Source organism: Heterodontus francisci, chromosome 1, assembly GCF_036365525.1.
Source record: "Heterodontus francisci isolate sHetFra1 chromosome 1, sHetFra1.hap1, whole genome shotgun sequence".
Lineage (NCBI taxonomy): Eukaryota > Metazoa > Chordata > Chondrichthyes > Heterodontiformes > Heterodontidae > Heterodontus > Heterodontus francisci.
Genome location: NC_090371.1, coordinates 97,935,061 through 97,953,608, shown reverse-complemented (window position 1 = coordinate 97,953,608; position 18,548 = coordinate 97,935,061). Strand labels below are relative to the sequence as shown.

The 18,548-nt window shown below is 41.2% G+C and overlaps 1 protein-coding gene across 7 annotated transcripts in view; it reads left to right on the top strand.

Moving 5' to 3' along the window:
* The window catches only part of slc38a9 (solute carrier family 38 member 9), a 90,484-nt gene that overhangs the window by 16,186 nt on the left and 55,750 nt on the right, over positions 1 to 18,548 (top strand). For 4 of the 7 annotated variants that reach the window (XM_068033183.1, XM_068033175.1, XM_068033193.1 and 1 more), the window contains exons 2-6: positions 8,157 to 8,339; positions 10,515 to 10,644; positions 13,486 to 13,607; positions 17,247 to 17,310; positions 17,485 to 17,578. In XM_068033183.1, the coding sequence (XP_067889284.1) occupies positions 8,242 to 8,339; positions 10,515 to 10,644; positions 13,486 to 13,607; positions 17,247 to 17,310; positions 17,485 to 17,578 (508 nt within the window). In that variant the 5' untranslated portion in view covers positions 8,157 to 8,241. Of the gene's footprint in view, positions 1 to 8,156; positions 8,340 to 10,514; positions 10,645 to 13,485; positions 13,630 to 17,246; positions 17,311 to 17,484; positions 17,579 to 18,548 lie in introns of those variants that run through there. The other 3 variants (XM_068033213.1, XM_068033204.1, XM_068033222.1) reach the window with 2 other exon arrangements.

Here is an 18,548-nt window from a genome sequence, read left to right as displayed (position 1 = left end):
GCAGTGGGATGCAATCAAAGGAGAGATTCAAGGGGTTCAGAGTAAATATGTACCTGCAAAGAAAAAGGGGGCAGGGGAATGGCCAAATCTAGAGTGCCCTGGATGTCCAGGAGGTTACAGCATAAGATGAGGCAGAAAAGGAAAGCTTATGTAAGATACCGAGAACTCAATACTCCAGAAAGCTAAGAGGAGTATAGAAAATGGAGGTGTGAATTCGAAAAGTAAAATCGAGGAGCACGCAAAGATGTTTTACAAATACATTAAGAGTAAGAGGATAACTAAGGATTGAGTAAGGCACATAAAAGATCAAAAAGGTAACCTATCTGTGGAGGTGAAAGATGTGGGTATGATTCTCGATTGAATACTTCATGGCTGCCTTCATACAAGAAGGTGGTGATGCAGACATTGTAGTTAAGGAGGAGTGTGAAGTACTGAATGTTATAAATATAGGGAGAGAGGAAATATTAGGGGATTTGCATCCTTGCAAGTTGATAAATCACCAGGGTCAGATGAAATGTACCCCAGGCTGTTAAAAGAAGCCAGGGAGGAAATAGAAGGTCTGACCATCATTTTCCAGTCCTCACTAGATACAGATATTGTGCTGGAGGATTGGAGGTCTGCTAATATTGTACTTTTGTTTAAAAAGGGAGCGAGGGATAGACCAAATAATTACAGGCCAGTCAGTCTAACCTCAGTAGTGGGAAAATTATTAATCAATTCTGAGACATGATATACTGTCACTTCGAAAGGCACAGATTAATCAAGGATAGTCAGCTTGGAATTGTTAAAGGAAGGTCGTGTCTGCCTAACTTCATTAAATTTTTTGAAGTAACAAGGACGATTGAGGATAGTTTAGTTCCTGTGGTGTACGTGGATTTTAGTAAAGCTTTTGACAAGGTCCCACATAGCAGACTTTTTTAAAATAAAAGGCTATGGGATCCAGGGGAATGTAGCAAGCTGGATACAAAATTGGCTCAGTGGCAGGAAGCTAAGGATAATTGTTGACTGATGTTTTTGCAACTGGAAGGCTGTTTCCTGTGGGGTTCCTGAGGGCTCAGTACTGGTCCCCTGCTTTTTTGTGGTATATATTAACAATTTGGATGTAAATTTAGGAGAAATGATCAAGAAGTTTGCAGATGACACAAAAAATGGCAGTGTGGTTGATAGCAAGGAGGATTGCTGTAGACTGGAGGAGATATTGGTGGACTGGTCAGGTGAGCAGAAAGTGGCAAATGGAATTTAACACCGAGAAGTGTGAGGTGATGCATTTGGAGAGAGAAAATAAGGCAAAGGACTGCACAATAAATGGGAGAATACTGAGAGGTGTAGAGAAGGTGAGGGACCTTGCAGTGCAAGTCCATAGATCTCTGAAGGTAGCAGGGCAGGTCGATAAGAGGAATAGAATATAAGAGTAGGGAGGTTATGATCGAACTATATAAAATGAGTTAGGCCACAACTTGCATTTTGGCAGAAGGAATGGGGAGCAGCAATACAGACTAAATGGTACAGTTCTAAGGTGTGTGCAGGGCAAAGAGACCTGTATGTATTGATCTTTGAAAGTGGCAGGACATTACTGAGAGTAGTTAGCCAAGCATATGGGATCTTGGGCTTCATTAATTGAAGTATTGGGTAAAAAAGCAGGGTGGCTGTTCTGAACCTCTTATAAAGCTCTGGTTAGGCCACAACTAGAGTACTGCATCCAATTCTGGTCACCACACGTTAGGAAGGATGTAAGGGTCCTTGAGAGGGTGCAGTGGAGATTTACTAGAATGGTTCCATGGATGAGGGATTTTAGCTACAAGGTTTGGTTGGAAAAGCTGAGGTTATTCTCCTTGGAGCAGAAGAGGTTGACAGGTGATTTCACAAGATGATGACAGGTCTAGATTAAGTAGACAAGGAAAATCTGTTCCCATTAGCTGATGGTACAAGGAGTAGGGGACACAGATACAAGGTTTTGAACAAGAGATGTAGGGAGGATGTGGGGAAGAACTTTTTTTTGCAGCAAGTGGTGAGGACCTGGAACTCGCTGCCATGAGGGTGGTGGAAGCAGAGCTGATCAATGATTTCAAAAGGGAGTTGGAGAGGCACTTGAAGGAAATAAACTTGCAGGGCTATGGGATAGAGACAGGGAATGGGACTCATTGGATTGCTCTACAAAGATCCAGCATGGACTCTGGACCGAATGGCTACCTCCTGTGCTGTTATGCCCATGAAGGAATACATTAAATCAGCATTCACAACATCAGCTGACAACCTGTTCAGTATGCCCACTACTCTCCGAGAAAATCAGAACTGGCTAACATCCATCGAGTTCTGCCCTTGCATAACTTGTAACGATAATGCTTGTTCTCTCCTCCCTTTTCCCCCACTCCCCCACCACCTCCCCACTGCAATCTAGTCCCTTCATTATTTTATAAACCTCAATGAAATCACCCTTAAATCTACGCTTCTCTAATGTTTAGCGAACACCTGAACTATCCACTTCATGCAACAGCTCATGCATAGTCCTGTTTCTGTCTGTCCTAATGCTGTTGGCACATCTACAGCAATGGTGTATCTTCCCTCCCCTATATTGTTGCATTTGGCATTCTCCAAAGGCCTGTCTTTGGCCTCTTTCTATATGTCATACTTTGGCTGAAACATTTGCAAGCACATATTTAAACACAACTTTAACATATGTCGATGAAGCACAACTCTCTAACCCCAGCCTTTTCCTCAACCCCTTGACTGCCTCCACACTGTCAGATTACTTTTTTTTTTAAACGTGAAACTGGACAACCACAGCTATCGCCAATATTAGGAAGATTGAAACCGTTACCTTTGGACTATGCCACATTGTTCCCCTGTCATTTATTTCTGTCGTCCTCTCTAGCCATTCTTTCAGACTGAACCAGTCTGTTCATAACCTTGACTTAATTAGCTTTAAACTCTACATCCAACCTATCACCCAAATTACTTAATTTCACTTTAATAACTTGCCCATTTCCACCCATGTCTGAGATTCGCTTTCTGAAACGCCATATATGCTTTTGCTACTTTCAGACCTATTCCAATGTCTTCCTCACTGACCTCCCATTCCCTGCCTTCATAAGCTCCAACTTACCAAAGCTCTGCATGTGTCCTGTCCCCACTGCTTTATTTGTCTATTTCCAATGTCCTCTCTGCTCTTCAGTTCCCCCTATAGATTGATGTGTTTAATTTTAAAACCTTGCCCTTATCTCTCAATCCTTTACATTCTTGCTAAACTGTATCTCTGCAAGTTCATCTAGCCCTATAACCTCTCGAATGCTCCATTGTGATAATTCTGGCCTTCTGCTCAGTTACAACAGTCTTGCTGTCCTGAGGTTCTCCCTAGATCATCTATTGTCACAACCGAGGTGTGAGTAATGCACTGTCAATTCAGTCCCATTACTCCACAGGTCATAGCATGTTATTAAAGTTTCCTACCTACCAGAAATTAGCCAAATTAAATACTTCATTAACCCCCATAATAAAAGGCACCAAACCAGGTATCTTTAAACAACAACAAATTAAGTATTTATTAATAAACAAAATCTTAAAAAATACTGTGATAAATCTATGTTTGGATAGACTTTATAACTTCCTCCTAACCCTCATGCACACATATATACATGCATTCAAAAACCAATGGTTAACCAGTTTTAAAATTGTTATTTTATTAGTACTAAGAAACAGCTCTAATTTAAAAGAACTGGGTTGTAGGTCCTGGTTGTTTATGTTCCCGGTTTGGTGAGGTGTCTGAGTTGAATAGTCAGATGCCACTCAAAGTCTCCAGGCGAGTTTGCTGAACAGTCCGCATTCAAGGCTCTTTGGCTGCAGTCGGCATCACACAGATCTTTCAACAAGGGGTGTAACAACAGGTCTAATTAGAATTTAAATTAGCAGTCTATCAGTAGAAACTTTACTGAGTTTCTAGAACTCCCAGAAACACAAGACAACAGAAAGTCACTCCTGAGGTAGAGACTTCTTAGAGACTGGAAGTAAAAAGGAATTTGCTACCTCCATTAATGCAATGATTCCTTTCCAGGGGTCTTTTCCTCTTTGGCCTACAGGCTGTGTTTTGCCTAATGTAAATTCACTGCTAAGAGAGTGAGAAATACTTCCTTCAAGGAGAGCACGCTTCGCTGGTCTGCCAGATCAAACTGGTTCTAGCCAGTCTTTACACACAGTCAAACTAACAAAATATGGCATGTGACCACATCTCTCCTGCTGTTGCTTAGGAACAGGTTTGTAGTTTGCACACACTGTTCCCAGAGAATATTAGAACTTCTTTCAGTCTTAAAGGCACACAGACCCCCCCCCCCTTAGTTTTCAAACAGGAAAAAAACACTTCCATGACACCTGTCTTTTTTACACATGCAAAATATTTTTGAAAATCCAAGTTTTCCAGCCCATCTCCTAACTCCTGTCTTTGTGGCTTGGCATTAATTCCCAGTGCCCATCTGCAAACTGCCTTGGATATTTTCTGTGTTAAAGGTGCTGTAAAACTTGTTAACAAAGCAATTTTTAGGAATGGGAAAAGTGATTAAACCCTGTGAGCCTGTCTATTTTTATTGATCCCAACTCTCTTTTCTGATCAGTGCCTTAACCACCATCCCTCTTCAGAAATATGTCCAGTCACCTCTTGAATTCTTTTAAGCTTCAAAAAATGAAGTTAGAATCATAGAGTAGTACAGCACAAGAGGTTATTTGGCCTTTCAAGTCTGCACTCTCCTTTTCAGAATGCAGCTCTTGTGTACATATCGTGTACATTTACAGCAGAAGAGCTGTCCTGCTCTTACCTTTAATTTTGGCCTCTCGAGCATTACAACTTTTAATAACTCCACCATTGGTGGCAGTGCCTGCAGCTGTCTTGGCCCTAAGCTCTGGAGTTTGCTTCCTAAACCACTGCTCCTCCTCCTCCTCCTCCTCTACCTTGCTTTCCTCATTTTAAGACGCTCTTCAAAACCTACCTAGTTGACCCCTGTCATCTGCCCTAATATCTCCATGTGTGGCTCAGTGTCACATTGTTTTATAATGCTCCTGTGAAGTGCCTTGGGATGCTTTTGTTATGTTAAAATGCTATTTTAAATAAATTTGTCATCTCAGTTGAATTTTGAAACCAGATTCTTGTGGGAAATCTCAGGCTGCATGCTCTACTTGCCTGCAGGCTGACCTGGTTATCTTGATGACACTTGGTCCAGTAATGATCACAATAGGATCATGTGCTACATCAGTTGTTGTACCTTGTTCCTGTTGATTTTGTAGTAATATAAAATTAACCATCGAAAGGGATTTTAATTTTAAAAATTTGAGCTACACTGTATTTTTTGAGATGTGTGTGGAATTGCAGATTTTTTTTTTAAGCAACTTCAGTTCCAGGTTTGGGTGCTGAGATTTGGATGCTTATCATTACTTTTTAATTGAAGTAAATTTTGTTGTGCAAACAATGTGCATGGATGTAATTTCTCACTTTTTAGTTTTGAAATTGGGCTGACTCAGGTACCTGATGCTGGTTACAAAATTGATTAACAGAATGAGATAATATATATTGCAATACATAAAAGTCTTTATGATGCTTTTGTAGTTAGGACCAATTGTCTTAGTGCAGCGCCGGTGTGTTAGACAAATCATTGGCAGCAGGATTCCAATAATGCCCAAACCAGCTCTTGATCAATCTCTATGTAAGAACCTGTTTCTTCCTAGATGAGAAAGGAGCTTAAATACTGTTGAAATAAAAACAATTGTTGGAAATACTCAGCAGGTCTGGCAGCATCTGTGGAGAGAGGAGCAGAGTTAACGTTTCAGGTCTGTGACCCTTTTGTCAGAACTCCACAAGATGTTGTTCTGATGAAAGGTCCCAGACCTGAAACATTAACTCTGCTTCTCCCTCCACGGTTGCTGCCTGATCTGAATATTTCCGGCACTTGCTGTTTTTAATTCAGATTTCCAGCACCGCAGTATTTTCCTTTTATTAACTACTGTTGATTTTGATTACATATAACTTGTAGTGAGTGTGTTTATGCTAGGGCATTTTTCCTTACTAGATTATCGTCTTATTTGCTGTTTTCAAAGTAGAAAATGGCAGCTGATGCAATTGAAACTGTTGTGCTATCTGGCCAAAGTTGCCACTGGTTGCGGCGCAGTGGTTAGCACCGCAGCCTCACAGCTCCAGGGACCCGGGTTCGATTCTGGGTACTGCCTGTGCGGAGTTTGCAAGTTCTCCCTGTGTCTGCGTGGGTTTCCTCTGGGTGCTCCGGTTTCCTCCCACATGCCAAAGACTTGCAGGTTGATAGGTTAATTGGCTATTATAAATTGCCACTAGTATAGGTAGGTGGTCGGGAAATATATAGGGACAGGTGGGGATGTGGTAGGAATATGGGATTAGTGTAGGATTAGTATAAATGGTGGTTGATGGTCGGCACAGACTCGGTGGGCCGAAGGGCCTGTTTCAGTGCTGTATCTCTCAAAATAAAAAAAATTAACTTTGGAGGTGGGTGAATGGAACTGAGTGTATGTTTGTGTAATAGGGGGAAGGAAATTTGTGAAAATATTTATAGAATTTTAGCTTCAGAATCTAGAAACTGTGATGCAATACCTCACGAAAGTACAAAATCTTTTTTTCTAGTGAAGTAGCACTAGAAGACATAAATTAGTGCAAATTGAATTGTAGAATATATTTTGGTAAACCTCCCTTTTACTTCAGAGTAATGTTTGGAATAGTCTAAGAATCAAGGTAACAGTTGCAAAAATGTTTGAGTTTACTCAAAATGCATTTGTTGCCATGTTCCTCTTGATCTAACAGAGGTGGGATCTTCTACAGGATCGTAGAATGGTTACAACCCAGAAGCTGTCGCTGAGTTGGTAGCGCACTCGTCTGAGCCACAAGCTTCTGAGTTCAAGTCCCACTCCAGGATTTGATTAACAAAATTAAGGTTGACACCCCAGTGCAGCACTGAGGGAGTGCTGCATGGTCGGAGCTGCTCTGCTGGTTCGCTTGAGGCCTTCTGCAACCGGTGGAGGCCTCCGGCTGGAGTTGATGCAGAGAATTCTGTTTTAGTTTGTGTTTTGTTTTATTTTATCTGCTTTTAAAGAAAAGGAAGAGAGAATAAAATGGCCGGAGCTGTCGTCTTTTGGATGAGATGTTAAACTGAGACCCTATCTGCTTGCTCAGGTGGATGTAAAAGGGCCCATGGCACTATTTTGAAGTAGAGCAGGGGAGTTATCCCTGGTGTCCTGGCCAATATTTATCCCTCAAGCAACATTACAAAAACAGATTATCTGCTTATTATCACATTGCTGTTGTGAGAGTTTGCTGTGCACAAAATGGGCACCCACATTTCCTACATTACAATAGTGACTGTGCATCAAAAGTACTTCATTAACTGTAAAGCGCTTTGAGACGTCCGGTGGTCTTAAAAAGTGCTATATAAATGCAAGTCTTTTTTTATTCAGCCCATGTCCATGCCACCACTCTGCGAGAGCAACTGGGCTAGTTGCACTCTCCAACCTTTTCCCCATAGCCATGCAAATCTTTGCTCTTCAGATAATTAACCAATTCCCTATTGAATCAGCTTCCACCACGCGCTCAGGCAGTGCATTCCAGATCCTAACCACTGGCTGCGTTTCAAAAAAAATGTCCACGTGTTGACTATGATTCTATTGCCAATCTTTCTAAATCAGTGTTCTCTGGTTCTTAACCTTCTAACAATGGGAAGTTTCTCCCTATCTGCTCTCTCCGGACACGTCATGATTTTGAACACCTCTATCAAATCTCCTCTTGACCATCTCCTCTTCAAGGAGAACAACCCCAGCCTCACCAGTCTATCCTTATAACTGAAGTCCCTCATCCCTGGGACCATTTTTGCAAATTTTGCCTACATTCTCTCCAATGCCTTTGTCATTCCTAAAGTGTGGTGCCCAGAATTGTACACTATACTCCAGTTGAGGCCAAACCAGTGTTTTATAAAGGTTTGTCATAACTTTTTTGTTGTTGTACTCTATGCCTCTATTTATAAAGCCCAGGATCCCATCTGCCTTATTAACTGCTTTCTTTTCATTCCTAACTAACTTACTATGTGCTTATGTATTTTCTTGCAGTATTGATAGTTTCTTCTGGATATCTTTTTTTATTCAATATGCATGTGTCTGTCCAGAAGATATAGGGCTCCAGATATTAACAAGAGCGGCAATCGATGAAAGCATAGCAACTGGGCCTCTGAGATCCAAATAGACTGAAATATGGCAGATGATATCCAGCCGTTATTGACTCCTGTGGTTGAAGATAAATCAACATATCTTGAACACACAACAGATAAGCCAGAATCAAATTCAAGAAGGTAAGGTTAAAGGAACAATATTCATAATTAAAACAAAGCGCTGGAAGTACTCTGGTCTGACAGCATCTGTGGAGAGGGAAATAGAGTTAACGTTTCAGGTCTGTGACATTTCATCAGAACTAGGAAAAATTCAAAATGTAATCGAGTTTGATTTTGTTGAAAGGTCATAGACTCTGCTACCCTCTCCACAGATGCTGCCAGACCTGCTGAGTATTTCCAGCATACGCAGTACTTTTGCTTTTAACTTTGTTAGTTAGTTAATTAAGCTCACTGTTAAATAGTCTACTTACTCAAAACAAAGCAGACCTGCATTTCTTTTTTTGAATACACCACAAATATTGGGTTTTGCTGTGTTTGATTTCTTCAAAACATGATTAAATGTATAGCTGGTCAGTGTTTTAGCCATTTTCCCTCCCTCATTGGAGGATGGTAACCTATTTGAAAAAATATATATTCATTGTTGCAAAAATTACTAGAGTGAATATGTTTGTAGCAGTTTTTTCTGTAGTTGACTCCTTGCTGCAATATACTTCCACAGGTGCTGTCTGACACTTCACAAAATGGCCATTATTCACATGATCATTGACAGTGAGTGTTGTAAGCTATTCAACTGCAGAAGGTATCACTAAGCAAGGACAGGATCACCCTCTCAATCATCCCATCTAATAGCAGGAGAGCAATCGGGAGTAGGAACTTCAGCCAATGTTCTCCTGCCGAACATACTTGTCGTCCCCCAATCATTGCCCCACTTGCGATCAGCACAAACTGGGATCAAATAAGTGATTTCTTTGATTTTTACTGAGCATACTCACCAGTCATAACCTTCATAGTTGCAGCACACAACTGTCCCTTTCCTTTTAATCAAATTAAGCACGTGGGATACTAAGGCCTAGATTTAAACCCATTAACTTGCAAAGGATCTTACTGGCATTTATGGTTTTGTCATGCCTATTCAGTACGTTCAATCACTTTCCAGGTTGCACTTAAATTGTATTGTCTGCTGTGATCTGCAGAAAACAATTTTGTAAGGCAGATGGGATGTACATTGTAACATTACTTATTTTGAAGTTTATATATTTTTAATGTGGTAGGGCTTTGCTCTCAGATATTGGACGTGACTCGCTGGACAACAGCCTATACTAACGTTGGTTGATCTCAGCTAGGGTAAAGATAGAAGTGCTGCCATTGTCTTGGAGTAGAGAATGGATGAGTGTGGGAAAGGGGAGAATCAGAGAAGGTTCCTGCATCGGATTTCCTGGATGTGTACTGAGTGGATGTTTCAGTGTTCGGTTCCATTCTCAACTTCTGAGATAATGAAGCAGTCCATACCTACTTGCAGCAAGACCTGTACAACATTCAGGCTTGGGCTGGTAAGTGGGAAGTACCATTTGTGCCACGCAAGTGCCAGGCAATGAGTATCTCCTACAAGAGCAAATCTTACCACCTCCCTTTAACTTTCAATGGCATTACCGTCATCAAATCCCCCATCTTGAACATCCTAGGGCAGTTACTGTAGTTGCAAAGAGCAGGTCAGAGACTGGGAATCCTGCGGCGAGTAACTCACCTCCTGACTCTTCAAAGCCTGTCCGCCATCCACAAGACACAAGTCAGGAATGTAATGGAATACTGTTCACTTGCCTGGATGAGTTTGGTTCCAACAACACTCCAGCTCGACACCATCCAGGACAAAGCAGCCTGGTTGATCGGTACCACATCTACCAACTTAAATGTTCACTTCACCACAACCGGTGTACAGTAGCTGCAGTGTATACCATACACAAGGTACAGTAGAGCAGCTTACCAAGCCTCTTTTGACAGCACCTTCCAAAACAGAGACCTCTGCTGCCAAGAAGGACAAGGGCAGCAGGCACATGATAACTCCACCTGCAAGTTCCCTTCTAAGTCACACATCATCCTGGCTTGGAAATATGTCATCGCTGGGTCAAAATCCTGGAATTCCCTCCCTAACACCACCCATAAGAGTACCTTAACCGGACAGACTGTAGCAGTCAAGAAGGTGGCTCACCCACCACCACCTCGAGCAATTTCTGATCGACATTAAGTGCTGGCGTGTTAAAAATGCCCACATCTCATGAATAATTCAAAGTCTAAAGTTGTTTGCAAATAACTGGTTCTGTACATTTTAATGAAATGTAATTTTTATTTTCCATTTAGACCTTTTTATGTGCCACCCAGAAATCTCCATGGAAACACAGACCCACAAGAGCAAGTAACGGCAGAAGCTTCAGCAATGAACAGTCGTATTCAGTACTACAGCAAGCTGACCACTACACACAAGACCTTGGTAGTAGTACTTGATTTTTATTTTGTTTGAAAAGCTTTGAATCAAGCTTCCAGGTGTCTGCTCTTTTTGTTCCTTTTCTTTTCTCTTTAGGTCCCCCCAACGCCTCTTCTTTTTCTGTTTACATTTTTTTCCTTCCCACCCACTTCCTGTGCTGCTTATGATGCCTCAAGATAGCTTTCAAGGAGATGACAGGCGAAGTGGGCATCCTTCTATGCTGTTTGATTCTACGTTCCGTGGGTGCTGATTGTGCTTTGTTCGTTACAGCTAAGCTTGTTCCCCAACTTTGCACACTGAGCAGGAATTAGTGGATAATTTAGGAGTGGGAACCTGGACTCCCCTGATGGTTTGAGTTATCCAGTTAATGGGTGAGCCAGGAAGATTGTTGTTGGATCTATGGTTTGGTGAGATTACTGACTGAGGCAGTAGTAGGAACATTGCAGTTGGTTCTGTGCTCCTTGATGATGAAGGGAAAATCAGCCATGGTTCCTGCTCCTGTTTGCAAAGTGCACATGCATGGAGTTTGGATGAGCACAGGATCAGGGCTCGCTGTGTTGCCACCTATTCGATCAATGCTTGGTATAAAGACCCGCATGAATGATAGCTACTTTTACGAAGTGCCAGAAAATGCCTGGTAAATATAGAGCTGAATACAAGCCAGGAGCAAGTGGCTTCAAAGAGTGAGGGAGGAGAAAATTGAGAAGGAGTGAGAACCTTGCTTTCCCCACCCCCATTTCCTCCTCTAAAATGAAGTAAAGATGCCAATTGTAGTACCTACTGGGCTGTTCTTGCACCATCATTAATGGGCTTGCTTTGCAAGCTTTAATCTTGTTATGGACAGAATTGAGAGAGAACTGAAACTCCAGTTCCCTTCCTTTTAATGCCTGTAATCGATATGTTTTTGACAAGGAAGATGTGTGTGTTTCTTAACCCCCGAGTGCATGGCCAGTTTGAATAACCAGCAGCACGTGGGCTCAAATGAAGAGGATGCTTCTTTATTCACACGTTCGCCCCGGAAATCTAATGCTACGTCACTCACTCATACACACACTCGAGAAAGCAAACTGTTAGAAGATAGTGCAAGTCAAATACTACCGATGTAGGAAATCTGAAATAAAAACAGTGCTGGAAATAGTCAGCAGGTCAGGCAGCATCTGTGGAGAGAGAAACAGAGTTAATGTTTCAGGTCAGTGACCTTTCATCAGAAATGGCGAAGGTTAGGAAAGAATTAAGTTTTAAGCAAGTGAAGAGGGGGTGGTTTGGTGGGGGAAAGAACAAAAGGGAAGGTGTTTAATAGGGCAGAGGACAGGAGAGATTAAATAACAAAGCTGTCATGGAACAAAGGCAAAGAGTGTTAATGCTTGTGGTGAAAGACAAAGCATTAATCCAGAGAGAGTGTTAATGGCAGAGTAATGAGCAGCTCTGGCCAAAAGCACTACATGTAAAACAGACACATGGTTAAAAAACATTTATAAAAAGTGTATATATTTTTTTTAAAAGGTCAGTCATGCTCCGAAGTTCTTGAATTCAGTGTTGAGTCCGCAAGGCTGTACAGTGTCTAATCGAAAGATGAGGTGCTACTCCTCGAACTTGTGTTGATGTTCACTGGTACACTGCAGCAGGCCAAGGATAGAAATGTGGGCATGAGAGCAGGGGATGTGTTGAAATGGCAAGCAACTGGAAGCTGGGGGTCATGCTTTCCGACTGAGTGGAGGTGTTCCCAAAAAGGTTACCCAATCTACGTTTTGGTTTCTCCAATGTAGAGGCGACTGCATTGTGAGAAGCAAATATTGTATACTAAATTGAAGGAAGTACGGGTAAATCACTGCTTCATCTGGAAGGAGTGTTTGGGGCCTTGGATGATGAGAGAGGAGGTAAAAGGGCAGGTGTTACACCTCCTGCGATTGCATGGGAAGGGGACAAGGTGTCGGGGGTGAAGGAGTGGACCAGGTGTCGCAGAGGGAACGATCTCTTCAGAATGCTGGCAGGGGAACGGAAGATGTATTTGTTGGTGGCGTCACGCTGGAGGTGGCAGAAATGGCGGAGGATGATCCTTTGGATGTGGCGGCTGGTGGGGTGGAAAGTGAGGACATGGGGAACCCTGTCACGGTTCTGGGATGGAGGGGAAGTGGTGAGGGCAGGAATGCAGAAAATGGGTCAGGCATGGTTGAGGGGGAAGTCCTTGGTTGAGGAAAAAGGAAGACATGTCAGAAGCGCTGTTGTGGAAGGTTGCATCATCAGAGCAGATGCGTCAGAGAAATTGGGTGAATGGGATGGAGTCCTTACAGGAAGTAGGGTGTGAGGAAGTGTAATCAAGATAGCCGTGGGAGTCGGTAGGCTTACGATGAATATTAGTGGACGGCCTATCCCCAGAGATGGAGACAGAGAAGTTGAGGAGGGGAGGTGTCTGAGATGGACCATGTAAAGGTGAGAAGGATGGAAATTGGAGGCAAAGTTGTTGAAGATGCTAAAGCCATAGAATTTTGGGGGAGGGGTGTTGTAGGACTGAGTTAATTTAGAGATGGGGAGGAGTAGGTCATGGAAAGAATTTGAACACCAGGAAAAGAATTTAAAATTTAAGGCATTGAGGAACCAGGAGCTAATACAAGTGTGATGGTTGGTGTGGGCGTGGAGTTTTGGAGAAGTTTCTGTTTACATGAGGTTACAGATTGGGAGCATATTGGATTACAGGGTTTGTTGGAGCATGGAATTGTATGTTCAGGCAATGCGGGTGACATTGAATATAGAGAATATACCATATTGATTTGTGACTGAGATTACTATGAAAAGATTTTTGACAATTTGGAAGCCCCTTTGACTAATTGCTTCATTAATATTTTACAGGTGCCACCTGATCACGTCATTCCAGCTGAAGAGGAAATTTATGTTTACAGTCCTCTAGGAAGTGCTCTCCAATTTGAAAGTAGCACAGATGGCTTTGGAAAGAATCCCAGCATAGTCACTATGTATGTATAATGTTAGGACCAGGTGAGAAAGGTGTCTAGGGGTCTCTTTCAGCTTTCATCTAGTCTTACTGTAACAGGATTTAATTTTTAAACACACCATGTTTTGAGCTCCCCCCTTGGTGAATCCTTGATCACTGCTTTTCAATTATAAGGCTAAGAAATGAGCACAAACAGGCTTCCTTAAGTTTAAAGAAGAAAAGTGAAATTTATTTAAATTTTAACTTTAATTCATATAACGCCTACGGATACACGGCACGCCCCGCACTAGCATGCATACGCAATACGCACATGCAAATAGAGACAGAAAAGAGCAGAAGAAAAATAGTAGAGAGGTTTGAGGCAATCTCTGAAGAGGTGTTTTTGTTACTGTGCTTCAAGCTTGCTGTAGTCCTTGCTTGTAGGTAGTCTTGCTTTTTGTTGGGACCCAGTATTCTTCTTAAACCTTGTTCACAGTAGGGGACTTTTCTTTCTCAGGGTTCATATGTCTTCAATGGATTCCAAAGCTGGTGAGAAAGAAATGGGAGTGGACAGGAGAGAGATGTTCTGCTTCCAGGAGCCAAGAGCTTTCTGCCAGTTCAAAAACTGTCTCTACAATTTTAAAACTCCCCAAGTTGGCCAGCAGGTGGTCACGTGACCGACTGGTTTAACCAGGTCTCTTCTGTGTGTTGTATGTTGTATGTTCCAACACCGTCTGTTAATATGCAAAAATGTTCTTCTGGGGGTGGGGTGGGGTGTGGGACCTGGCAATTCCTTGTAACAGGCCTTTTCTTCCCAGCAACAATTTGAAGTTTAATGTCCATGTGGCAAAATTAATGTGCCTCATTCTTGGCAGGTGGGGGCCTGCATGACAATAAGTTTACATTTTCTTTAATCTCCAGGGTTAATTGCTATTATCCAAAATAAATACTGAGATGCAGTGGCAGACATTAAGGAGATATTTTATAACACTCGGCAAAGATCTATTCCAGTGAGAAAGAAAGACTCTGAGAAGGATGCACCATCTTTGGCTAACTAAGGAAGTTAAGGGTAGTATCAAATTGCAAGAAAAAGCGCACAATTCTGCAAAGATTAATGGTAGGTCAGAAGATTGCACAGAATTTAAAAGCCAGCAAAGATTGACAAAAAAAAAGTGGGAAATTAGAGTATGAGAGAAAGCTAGAGTTACATTGGACCTCTAGATGGAGTCTGGGTAATTGATAATGGGAAATAAGGAAATAGAAGCATTGAACAGATGTTGTCTGTCTTCAAAGTGTAGAAGACGCCAGTAACATTGCAGAAATACTTCTAAATCAAGAGGTGAAAGGGAGGGAGGAACTTAAAACAAATACAATCGCTGGAAAAGGGTACTGAGAAAACTATTAGAACGAAAGGCTGACAAGTCCCCAGGACCTGATGGCCTGCATCCTAGCATCTTAAAAGAAGTAGCTGCTGAGCTAGTAGATGCATTGGTTGTGATTTTCCAAAATTCCCCAGATTCTGGAAAGGTCTTATCAAATTGGAAAATAGTGAATGTAACTCTCCCTTTCTTGAAAAGAGGATAGAAACTACAGCCAATTAACGTAACATCTGTCAGAGGGAAAATGCTAGAATCTAATTATTTAAGGAGGTTATAGCAGGGCACTTAGATACTCTTAATGCAATCAGGCAGAGTCAACATGGTTTTTGAAACAGAACTAGTGTTTGACTAATTTATTCAACTTCTTTAAGCAAGTAACAAGCAAGGTGATTAAAGGGGAACTTGTAGGTTTGGCTTACTTGGATTTCCAGAAGGCATTTGATAAGGTGTCACATCAAAGGTTATTGCACAAAATATGAGGTCATGGTGTAGGGGGTAGCATATTGGCATGGATAGAGGACTGGTTAGCGAACAGGAAGCAGAGAGTAGGGATAAAAGGGGCATCTTTGGGTTGGCAAGCTGTAGCTAGTGGAGTGCCACAGGGATCAGTGCAGGGGTCTCACCTGTTTACAAACTATATAAATGACTTGGATGTAGGAACTGAATATATGGTAGATAAATTTTCTGATGACTCCAAGATAGGTAGGAGAGTATCGTGTGAGGAGGATATAAGGAGTCTGCAAAGGGATATAGATAGGTTCAATTAGTGGGCAAAAATTTGGCAGGTGGAATATAATGTGGGAAAATGTCCACTTTGGCAGGAAGAATAGAAAATCAATATATTTAAATGGAGAGTGTTTGCAGATCTATGTGGTAGAGAGATCTGGGTATCCTGGTACACGATTCACAAAAAGTTAGTATGAAGGTAAAGCAAGTGATTAGGAAGGCCAATGGAATATTGCAATAAATGAAAGGGGAATGGAATATAAAAGTACAGAAGTTTTGGCTGCAGTTGTACAGGGTGTTTGAGATCACAATTGGAGTACTGTGAACAGTTTTGGTCTCCTTACTTAAGAAAGGATATAATTGCATTAGAAGAAGTTGAGAGAAATTTCACTCAACTGATTCCTGTGATGGAGTTATCTTATGAGGAAAGGTTGGACAGGTTGGGCCTGCATCCATTGGAGTTTAAGGGAATGAGAGGTGATCTTATTAAAACATAAGATCCTGAGGGGACATGACAGGGTGGATGCTGAGAGGTTGTTTCACCTTATGGGAGAGGTTAGAACTGGGGGCCATGGTTTAATAATTAGGGGTCTCCCATTTAAGATGGAGATGAGAATTTTTTTTCTGAGGGTTATTAGCCTGTGGAATTCTCTTCCCCAGAAAGCAGTGGAGGCAGGGTCACTTGAATGTTTTTAAGGCCAAGTTAGATAGATTTTTGATTGACAAGGGAGTCCAAGGTTATAGCAGCTAGACAGGAAAGTAGACTTGAGGCTGCAGTCAGATCTGCCTTGATCTTATCAAATGGTGGAGCATGCTCGAGGGGCCGAATGGCCGCCTCCTCCCAATTTGTACTTTTTAAAATTATTCAGTCATGGGATGTGGGCGTTGCTGGGTAGGCCAGCATTTATTGCCCATCCCTAATTTCCGTTAAGAAGGTGGTGGTGAACTGCCGCCTTGAACTGCTGCAGGGAGGCGGTGGTGTAATGTTGTCACTGGACTAGTAACCCAGAGAGCCATGGTATTGCTCTGGGGACATGGGTTCAAGTACAACCACAGCAGAAGGTAGAATTTGAATTCAATTCATAAAACATCTGGAATTAAAAGCTAGTCTAATGATGGCCATGAAACCACTGTTGATTGTTGTAAAAACCCATCTGATTCACTAATGTCCTTTAGGGAAAGAAATCTGCTGTTCTTACCTGGTCTGACCTACGTGTGACTCCAGACCCACAGCAATGTGGTTGACTCTGAAATGGCCGAGCAAGCCACTCAGTTGCATCTAACTGCTACAAAGTTAATAAGTATGTCTGTATGTACATATGTTTGTAATATATTTTAAAATGGAAATCAGAACAAAGACCAGAATTTAATCTAAGTACATTTTTGAAGATACTATCATTATTCACTGACATAGATGAAGGATCACTTTATGTAATACTTCTGAAGCCATTTGACACATGTGCATTTTTAGGATTGGCACACAATGGTAATTCCAAATTTAATCCAATTTATAAGGAAAAAGTATAATGGTTTCTGTCTTCATGATTCAGGTGATACTGAATTTTATTTCTTTCCAGATTTTCCATCTGGAATACCATGATGGGTACATCCATATTGAGCCTTCCATGGGCAGTAAAGGAGGTTAGAAGTTTCTTGTGCATTCCATGAATTTTGCCAATAAGTTAATAGTGTTGTGTCAATGATTTGTCTATTGTATATTTTTGGGGTCAATTAAAACATTTCAATGAATTGGCTTATCAAGTTGCAGTTATGGATTCTTCAAAAACAGCAACCTCTTTTCCCTTTCCCAATTAGGCAGGATTTACATTAGGGATTATCTTGCTCATTTTAATGAGCATGCTGATGCTGTACTGTTGTTATCGAGTGCTGACATCTCGACAGACAGTAGGTGCGTATTTGTATTTTTTTGCCAAATCTTATGCCATTTAATGCAGTAGAACCATATTTGCAATGATTTCAGAGAAATGTATTTTGAAGTAACGAATTAATTTGTAGAAGGATTAATGTAATGTGCTTGTTGTGTAGTGGTAACTTGTATGTTGTGTAATCATTACCATGTTTAATTTGTCAAGTTAAAGTTTGTAAAGAAACCGCTCTAAACAATCTCAATTACAGGTTTTTCAATTGAAATGTTTGAAATAAGGTTGAAAGGTACTTGAGGTGGAGAATAATTTAATTTTAAAGAACTAAAACCGTACTAATGGTAATGTGGATGCTACTACATTTGTAATCAAAACTAATTCTAACCTGTTATAAAACAGCTTTCTGTGAGAATGTGAAAACACTGACTGACTTGCAAAATGAATTTTGACCCCTGCGCCTCGGTATTCGAAACATGTACCAGTTTGAACACCATAGAACAGTTTTGGCTCCATTTCAGAATTCTTTATTATTCGCAAAATAATGTTTATAGGGAGTATGCTTTCAATTTGCAACCCTGTATAAAAGTCTTACCACTTATTTTCACAAAGGAAGATGTTTTGAAAGAAGCATAGTTTTGAAACTAAATTAAGTCAGCCAATTTTCTCAGCTTTTTGTTCTTTGCATGCGCATAGTTCTGAGAATAGTGGATATGAATCTCTATTTTGACCTTTTTATAGGAAGCCAAAGTGTTTCAGCAAGTCACTTTCAGCAGCTTTCATGAGAAAGATTAAGTAACTGGAATGCTGGGTTATTTGACATCTATACAACCACATGAGTAAGAGTGAATATAAGTATCCAAAGAAAAGTGTATCTGATTTAGTAAATTGCTTCCAAATGTCATCTCAGAAAAACCTCAGTGTGACCACATCCTTAGGGTTTGGCTGTTTTCTGCTAATGGAAAAGTGCAAACTGCGCATACATAGACGTGCAATGGT